At 55.4% G+C, this 9234-nt stretch overlaps 2 protein-coding genes across 2 annotated transcripts in view; both read left to right on the plus strand.

The window, feature by feature from the left end:
• Window positions 1–321, plus strand: part of LOC102245396 (cytochrome P450 26C1) — an 8558-nt gene extending 8237 nt beyond the window's left edge. Inside the window, exon 8 of the mRNA XM_014531558.1 lies at window positions 2–321. Within this exon, the coding sequence (XP_014387044.1) occupies window positions 2–153 (152 nt within the window). The 3' untranslated portion in view covers window positions 154–321. The remainder of the gene's footprint in view (window position 1) is intronic.
• A 4844-nt stretch (window positions 322–5165) lies between these two features.
• Window positions 5166–8817, plus strand: LOC102264106 (cytochrome P450 26A1). Its single transcript, XM_005884046.2, has 7 exons — window positions 5166–5467; window positions 5627–5851; window positions 6097–6387; window positions 6474–6632; window positions 7147–7281; window positions 7859–8011; window positions 8281–8817. The coding sequence occupies exons 1-7, from the start codon at window positions 5279–5281 to the stop codon at window positions 8620–8622; spliced, it is 1494 nt and encodes a 497-aa protein (XP_005884108.1). The 5' UTR covers window positions 5166–5278; the 3' UTR covers window positions 8623–8817.
• The last annotated feature ends 417 nt before the right edge of the window (window positions 8818–9234 follow it).

Here is a 9234-nt window from a genome sequence, read left to right on the forward strand (position 1 = left end):
GCGGTGGAGCTGGTGCGCACGGCGCGCTGGGAACTGGCCACGCCTGCCTTCCCCGCCATGCAGACCGTGCCCATCGTGCACCCGGTGGACGGGCTGCGCCTCTTTTTCCACCCGCTCGCGCATTCGGCAGCGCGAGATGGGCTCTGCCTCTGATCCGCTGCGCTGTGGGACACGGTCAGTGGCTTGGCGACACCCATCTGCGCTTCCCCGGTGCCAGGTCGTGCGCTCTTTATACTCGTTCAACAAACGGCCACCGAATGAGGCTCTGTGCGGGACTCTGAGGGAGGGCGAGCGCGAGCCACCGCCACAGCCCCGGAGAAGGCCCAGGCCGGTGAGGCGGCGCCTCTTGCGAGCTCAGCGCCCTTAGGAAGGAACGGTCGGGGGCCACGCTCCTTAAGCCCTTCCCAGGACCCCGAAGCAGGGATGGAAGGAACGGATTTCCATTGGAGCTGCGCGGTCTCACCTTTCTGTGCCACCCCTGGGAGGATGATTGCATCGTGGGGCCGCCTTGTGGACCGTGCCAGAGACTTGGCGCGAACGGCTGGACCTGCGACCCTTGGGCAGAAGGGGACGCCGGCAGCACATCCCTGGCGTTGGGCCATGGGATGACACCGAGAAGGCGTCCAACGGAAGGCCCCCAGGCAGCCATGGCCACTCTGCGGGTGTTTCCAGGGCTCTAAACGGCTCAACATCACCGGATTCTGCTGGCGACTTCTTAAAAGAAAAATTCCTTCTTCAAGAACTTGTTTAATCTTCCCATTTACAAGGGAGAATAGGCACACCTTTTCTCTAAGGCTGGATTATTTTCATGAGAGGTTGAGACATACTCAGGTTTGGGATATTTGTACCCAAAACAGGAAGGCCAAGAAATAGTTTCCTGGCAGCAGTTGAGTGAGGAGGCGAGGGCTTAGCTGGGCAGCTAGCTGCTCCCTGTGGATAGGTATGGAGTAGAGGGTGGGGGACACCCAGGAAAGACACCCCCCCCCCAATGACCCATCCCAGCATACATCCAGAGAGGGGCCTGGATCTGGGGCCAAGACTGCAGACAGAGCATAGGATAGCCCCAAGAGCTGGGCTGCCAATTAGCTCCATGATAGATGGCTGCAGGGTCAATACCTCCACCTCCTTTTTTTAAAAAAAAAATATTTTTATTGATTTTGGAGAGAGAGAAACATCAATGATGAGAGAGAATCATTGATTGGCTGCCTCTTGCATCCAATCTCCATCCTACTGGGGATCAAGCCTGCAACCCAACCATGTGCCCTTGACCAGAATTGAACCTGGGACCCTTCAGTTCTCAGGCCAATGCTCTATCCACTGAACCAAACCACCTCCACCTCCTTTATTACAGATTAGAAACTGAGGCGAAAGACCCCTTGAGAAGCCAGCAATGGGCTCTGGACTGCTGACCAGTGCTTTCCTTTACCCCACCCCTTACACACACACACACACACACACCTCCCTCCAACCCTTCCTCCCCCTTCAGCTTCTGAGCCTGTGGCCACCATGTAGGTAGAACTCAGCCCTTTGGTCCTTTCATAGTGATCCCTAGGTTGGCTTAAGCCAGCCGTGGGCAAACTATGGCCCACGGGCCAGATCCGGCCCATTTGAAATGAATAAAACTAAAAAAAAAAAAAAAACCGTACTTTTTTATGTAATGATGTTTACTTTGAATTTATATTAGTTCACACAAACACTCCATCCATACTTTTGTTCCGGCCCTCCGGTCCAGTTTAAGAACCCATTGTGGCCCTGGAGTCAAAAAGTTTGCCCACCCCTGGCTTAAGCACTTACTCTCTCTGGACCTTTCCAACACAGAGGTTCCTATCAGCGTTTAAACCAAAGCCAGGAGCCTCCAGTGTCTTCATTCCCAACAGCCTCAATCTGCCACTCATCTTCAGACAGGCGGGGGCAGCTGGAAGGGATGGGTGAGCCAGGAAAGTTGCCGCTGAGGCCCCAGCTGACCCCTTAGTGAACCAGAAGGAAGCTGGTGCCCTCCTGACCTTATGCTTAAGGTGGATCCCTGGGCCAGGAGGAAAGGGGGAAGCAGCAGGCGTGAGCAGGGCCAGTAGCTCAAGAGCGCAGCGGGCCTTTCCGAGTCAGGCTGACACCACCATAACCCCATTCAGGGCAATTCATCACCCACTGCTGACCACAGGGCCGGCGCCAGGCCGTGGGCTCCGCAGGCGCCAGAGCCAGCAAATGTAGAGGGACTGAGGCCTGCCCTCAGGGCGCTCAGAGGCTGCAGAGACAACAGCGGGGCCTGAGAAGCCCCACCAGGGTGAGGTGGCAGGAGGACCAGGTTTGGGGGTTGATTCTGATTTGGGGAGAGAAGAGAAATATGGGGCAGGGGGTTCTCAGGAGCCCTGCGAGTGTAGCTGGTGCCAAGAGACCTGGTTTACCTGCTCTGGATTCTGTACTAACTACAAGCCCCTGTAGGGGGCAGCTCCAATCTTACTCTAATTTTCCATTAACCCGTTATTTTCAGTAATTTCACGGGATACCTGAGCTCCTTTGTTAGTAGCTCCAGATTCCCCCAAGAAAGGAGCAGACATGGTTCTTGCCCTTCTGGACGGGTATGCTCACGAAGGAAGTGGACAGTAAATAAACTAGCAAACAAAAGAGCAAGAATATGTCCCATGGTGATAAGTGCTGGCGAGAAAATCAGGCCTGTAATGCTGAGTGCCTGGGGGGCTACACTCATCAGGGTGGGCCAGGAAGGCTTCTCTCAGGGGAGGCCATTGGACTTTGCAAGGAACCAGCCAGTGGTGACCTGGAAGAGGGCACCCCAGGCAGAGGGCACAGCAGGTGTAGAACCCTGAGAAAGGACAGAATGTTCAAAGATGGGAAGAAGGAGTTGAAGGGAGAAGAGGAAGGAGGGGTGCTTCTGCTGCCCTACCTCACCTGACTCCCTTCCCTCCGCAAAAACTACTCCCCGCACCCACCCCAACCCTGGGCCACAGGGAGACTTTTATAAACAATTTGGAAACATTTTGTTTTCCAGCGAACCGCCCACCGCCACCCAAGAAACTCTGGCAAGGTTCCTAGATCAAAGTTCTTATTGGGCTGGTAATTTATTGAGCCCTTCCCCCCTTCAAGATGTTGTTTAATGATCTTCGCTCTCCCATTGAATCCTTTCTGCCCGCATGGCCGGCCCCGCCTGACACCCCCACGGTTCTCGATGGGCAGATAGATTAAAACTCTCCCCTACCCCTCTGGCAATTTCCAGCCCGAAGGCTCTGCTCATCTTGTGACCCGGCGCTCGCTGAACTTGGCGAGGCGGCCCAGCAGAGTTCACTCGGATGTCACGGTCCGGCCTGCAGGGGTCACAGGCGGGTCAGGCCTGAGGATTGGGACTGGGCCCCTGGTCACGCCCCCGCTCGCCAGCGTCGCTCACCGGCCACAGGCACTGTTCAGAACGGGGCGGCCCCGAGATATCAGCGTTACCTCCAGAAATCTCGGCTCCTGCCAGAGTCCAGAAGTCGGCTGGCGCGCCAGGGACAGTCGCCAGGTCGTTAGAAGAAATGGCAGTGGGAGAGACCCTTTTCTAGAGCTTCTGAAATGGCCAAGTAGGATGATGGGGAAACGCTGTCTCTTCCAAACACGCGGCGACCCGGGCCTGGAGCGGTGCGGGGTCTGCGCGGTCCCTGAGTCCGCAGATGGTTTCCGATCCCGCTGGCTCTGGGGACCGCCGCGGGAGGGGCACGTACTTCCCAGCTCTCAAGAATAAAGTTTCTCATCTGCCTGGGACGCTTTCCAAAGCGTGAGGTGGGCTCGTGCGAGAGCCGGTGTTCAGTTTTAAAGAAATGTACGATATTCTGTTTTGTTTTTGGCCCCGCTGGGTGCGTTCCGCTCCCAAACCAACGGCGCGTGTGACCCGGCCTAGTGGGGAGCTGTGCGGCTTGGCCGGGTGGGAAGTGGGGATCGCACGTGCGCTTCCCGCAGGGTCCGAGCTCCAGGCATCGGCAGCACTGGGTACCAAGGTATTTGGGCAAAGCCCGGCAGACTCGCTCCCCAGTTGGGATTCCAACACTCCCATTGGCGGCCGGCAGAGTACCCATCTCACTCGGTGGGTGGCTTTACGCAGGGTAGGAGCCCGCAGAGCCAAGGAAGGCTCCAGGGATGGTAGCCCAGGGCACTCCGGTGTCCTGTGTAGCCTAGCGTGCCTGGAGCTGGAAACAGTATTTGCAACTCAAAGCCCCTTTGGGAAACTCACAAACTACCCCGAGGTGTGGAACGGTCGGGAGTGATCGCCTCCAAATGAAGGAGGAGGAGCAGGCGCAGGGATGTGTGGTGACTTGCCCAAAGCGATGCCAACGAGAGATGGAGCCAGGCCTCGGGTCCAGACCCCTGGGCTTTCCTTCCACCGTCTCCGTCTCGTTATCCTGCTGGGGCGAAAGCCCCCATTCCCCTCTGCCCAGCCGGGGCTGCACGCCTCGGGTCATCGGGACCCGGCCGTATGTGGCCAGGTCGCAGAGCGCCGGTCGCCGGGCCATGGAGGAATTGCCCTGCGCTCTCCCAGGGTGGGGCTGACTGGTGCAGGTTTGCACCCGAGGGACCTGGAGGCTGTCTTGTACCCTTAAATGGGACCTCCGTGACTCCCCTTGAGGGGGTTGGGTAACCGGGATCCAGGATCCTGCGGTCGTGCCTGATTCCCCGCGGCTCTCCTGGTGGTCCTGGCCGGATCTTCCGAAGAGTCGGGAAGCCTCCGTTTTGCTCGGCTTAGGGACCTCAGTTTCCCCATCAGTGGGATGAAGCAGCTTGACGATCCCTGCACGCACTTCCCTTTGCTTCCCTAGCAGGTGGGAGGGAGCCCACGCGGCGCCCGTAATTGGAAAATCGGGGAAGGCAGCTCTGTTCTGGGACCGCCCGTCGGACCCGACAGGAGGGATGCCAGAGGGACTGCCAGGAAGCCCAGGGCTGGAGTTCACGCGCCCCGAGCTCGGGTCGGCCCCAGTCGCCACCTCGGAGCTCCACACACCTTGGATGGGGGAGGCGGGCTGCTCCTAAGTCCGCGCCCGGGGAGGCCCGCGCCGGGGGTAGCCGCCACCGCGCCGCCTCTGCCTCCGCGCGGAACAAACGGTTAAAGATTTTGGGCAGCGCCTCGCGGGGGGAGGAGCCAGGGACCCAATCCGCAATTAAAGATGAACTTTGGGTGAACTAATTTGTCTGACCAAGGTAACGTGGGCAGCAACCTGGGCCGCCTATAAAGCGGGCGCGTGGTTGGGCTCGGAGTGCTGGCGGCGGCGGCAGGTGGCGCGGGCGGTTGCGGCGCGCGATGGGGCTCCCGGCGCTGCTGGCCAGTGCTCTCTGCACCTTCGTGCTGCCGCTGCTGCTCTTCCTGGCGGCGATCAAGCTCTGGGACCTGTACTGCGTGAGCAGCCGCGACCGCAGCTGCGCCCTCCCTTTGCCCCCCGGAACCATGGGCTTTCCCTTCTTTGGGGAAACATTGCAGATGGTGCTACAGGTAAGGGAGCTTGGGGCGGGACAGGGCGATTCTCTGCCACTGAAGCCCGGGCAAGCGCGCACGGGAGGACGTGACTACGGCTGGGATCGGGGCGAGCCCGAGGCGCTGAGCTCCCCGGCGCCCCCTCACGCCCGCCTCTTCACCGCTTTCCTTTCGCAGCGAAGGAAGTTCCTGCAGATGAAGCGCAGGAAATACGGCTTCATCTACAAGACGCATCTGTTTGGGCGGCCCACGGTGCGGGTGATGGGTGCCGACAACGTGCGGCGCATCTTGCTCGGGGAGCACCGGCTCGTGTCCGTCCACTGGCCCGCGTCGGTGCGCACCATCCTGGGCTCCGGCTGCCTTTCCAACCTACACGACTCCTCGCACAAGCAGCGCAAGAAGGTGAGGGTCGAGGTGAAGTCTCCTGGACTGGAAAGGGGACCCCAGTCGTCCGAGGGGCTCCTGCAGAGAGATGCTGGGCGAACGCTAGCTGCAGGAGGCGTCGGCTAGGACCCTCTCCGGCCCAGTTTAGCTTTCACAGCCAGGAAGTGCCTCGGGTCTGGCGGAGCTGGGGTGTCTGGAAGGGGTCCCCGGAAGATGAGAGGAATGGGACCGGGTTTTAACATTCTCCCCTCCTTGGGGCTCAGGTAATTATGCAGGCCTTCAGTCGTGAGGCGCTCCAGTGCTACGTGCCGGTGATCGCCGAAGAAGTGGGCAACTGCTTGGAGCAATGGCTGAGCTGCGGCGAGCGGGGCCTCCTGGTCTACCCCCAGGTGAAGCGCCTAATGTTCCGCATCGCCATGCGCATTCTGCTGGGCTGCGAGTCCCGTCTGGCCAGCGGCGGGGACGCCGAGCAGCAGCTCGTGGAGGCCTTCGAGGAAATGACCCGCAATCTCTTCTCACTGCCCATCGACGTGCCCTTCAGCGGGCTGTACCGGGTAATGGCGGCACGCAGGGTGCGGAGCTAGGGGGTGGGGGCGCGGGTGCCCGGCCTAGCTCACCGCGGTGCGCTCTCTGCGCTCAGGGCATGAAGGCGCGGAACCTCATCCACGCGCGCATCGAGGAGAACATCCGCGCCAAGATCTGCGGGCTGCGGGCGGCCGAGGCTGGCGCGGGCTACAAAGATGCGCTGCAGCTGTTGATCGAGCACTCGTGGGAGCGGGGAGAGAGGCTGGACATGCAGGCGAGTGGCAGCTTCGGAAGGAGCACTGCGGAGTTTGGGCTCCAGGTTTTCCAAGTGCGATTCCTGGGACCCCCAAAGGGCTGGCCTGGGGCCCAGCTTCCCGGAGTGGGCAGCCTTCACAGACGCACACACACACCCCCACCCCCCATGGGATAGGGGAAGTTGAGACACCGGGTAGGAGAGGAACAGGGAGCATCCCCTAACCCTTCCAGGTGTTAAAGGGAAAGTTGGAATTTGCCAAATGTAAATAAAGAATCTTTGGCGAGTTTAATACAATTAAGGCTTTAATGCAAGATTTCCCGGTAGAGTGGGATTTTACTGGCCTTCCTGCTTCAGCTAAACTAATAGGACGTTGCATTTTCTTTAATAAAATGTTGCTTTCCTTGACTTTCTGTCAGCAAAACTTAGCCCTTCTCCGATTCCCTCCAGAACCCTCAGTTGGGTTCTGAGTAATTAACCCCTCTGTACAATTACATGCAGACGTGTATAAATGTTTATCGTACTCCACTTTCAGGCACTAAAGCAGTCTTCCACCGAACTCCTCTTTGGAGGACACGAAACCACCGCCAGTGCAGCCACTTCTCTGATCACTTACCTGGGGCTCTACCCTCATGTTCTCCAGAAAGTGCGAGAGGAACTGAAGAGTAAGGTAGGGGGTTCTGGGGGGTTCTTATTACTTTAAGAAATCCTGCTGCTCCCTAGCTAACTTCCCAATAAGTAAGTGTGCTGCCTTTGCTGAGTATTGTAAAGTGTGGGTCCCAGGGGTGGTGGGTGAAGGGGGGGGGGATTCTTGTTGTGAATAAGAAGGGAGGAATCTTGAGCTCTGATCCCGCTCAGGCAGGGTTTGACCTTGTGTTCCTACCCTATGGCCACCTCTTGCAGAACCTTGGAGGTTTTCAGATAGGTTCCACTTTCTTGGATTTGTGTGTTCAAGCGCATGAATTAGGGGACTTCTAGGTAGGTAGCAGCAGGTGGTGGTGATTGGGTGGGGAAGAAGCTTGGTGGTTGTAATTGGTGAGCAACGTTCTCTTGGAATTGTAAATAGATAGTGGATTTGGGCCAAGGGGTGGAGGCAAATGGTCGCTAGCTGCTCAGTGTTTCCCCCTCCCCTTTCCCATCAGGGGGCCCTTGGGGTCTAGTCTCCACTTAAGCCCTGTTTACGTCTGTTGAGCTGATTTTATTGGAGCACAAAATAACCGTTCACCTCTGCATGACTGTTTTGATAGGATTTACTTTGCAAGAGCAATCAAGACAACAAGTTGGACATAGAAACTTTGGAACAGCTTAAATACATTGGGTGTGTTATTAAAGAGACCCTTCGACTGAATCCCCCAGTTCCAGGGGGGTTTCGGGTTGCTCTTAAGACTTTTGAATTAAATGTAAGTTAAAAGTTCTCTCCTCCCCTTTTGTTGTGGTTTTACATCTCCCATTGCTTCCCTGCGCATTGGCTTAAATTCCTTCATGCTTTTGATAACAGTGTCCTGCCCCAAGTGGACACATTTCAGCAACCTGAATGTCTGTCTGCCTGTGTTTCCCTCCCACCTTTCCTTTTAACTCATAACTCTTTCCCAGATATCGGTGATAACTTTTTGTTGTTGAAAGTTTGATTTCAGTTTGCCAGCCTTCAGGACTTCTTCATCTTTTGCAGGGATACCAGATTCCCAAGGGCTGGAATGTTATCTACAGTATCTGTGATACGCACGATGTGGCAGACATCTTCACCAACAAGGAGGAATTTAATCCTGACCGATTTATGCTGCCACACCCTGAGGATGCATCCAGGTTTAGCTTCATTCCATTCGGAGGAGGCCTTAGGAGCTGTGTAGGGAAGGAGTTTGCAAAAATTCTTCTCAAAATATTTATAGTGGAGCTGGCCAGGCATTGTGACTGGAGGCTTCTCAATGGACCTCCTACAATGAAAACCTGTCCCACCGTGTACCCTGTGGACAATCTCCCTGCAAGGTTCACCCGTTTCCAGGGGGAAATCTGATGGTGGGAATGCCTAGGCCTCGGACTTATTGGAAATGTACCTATGAGTTTTTACATAGTGTCATGTTGATTCTATTATATTTAATTTCTAAATGTATATTATAATATTTATGTGTCTCTACTACAGTACCACAGTCTTTAAATATTAAAATAATGAATTTTGTATAGTTTCCAAATAAAGTAAAATTTGAAGGTGCTTGTCTTGTATTTAAGATTCTTGTGTGGGAAAACTCACGGGTTTAATATTTGTACGTATTATATTTAACCAGATTTCTAAATGTCTACACACATGGCTTTATTTGTCATCTGTGCATATCTGCTTTCTGTGAGGAAGACACGTTAGCTGTTTTTTCTTTTAACAGTTATTAGAAAATATTTATGTGGCTGTGTGTGTTACTCTAAAGGTAACGTTCCCCTACCTATCAAAGTTAATTTTAGATTGGGGGGGGGGTTGTTTTACTTTAGAGAAAGATGACTTTGAAAAGATAACACTTTTGAGAACAACCATATTCTAATATAACACCTTCAGCCATAAACTCTATGTTTAATAACGTTTCCATGTTGTCACACATCACTACAACTGGTTCCTGAAGTCAAGGTTTTAGGTAAGACA

Source organism: Myotis brandtii, unplaced genomic scaffold, assembly GCF_000412655.1.
Source record: "Myotis brandtii unplaced genomic scaffold, ASM41265v1 scaffold810, whole genome shotgun sequence".
Taxonomy (NCBI): domain Eukaryota; kingdom Metazoa; phylum Chordata; class Mammalia; order Chiroptera; family Vespertilionidae; genus Myotis; species Myotis brandtii.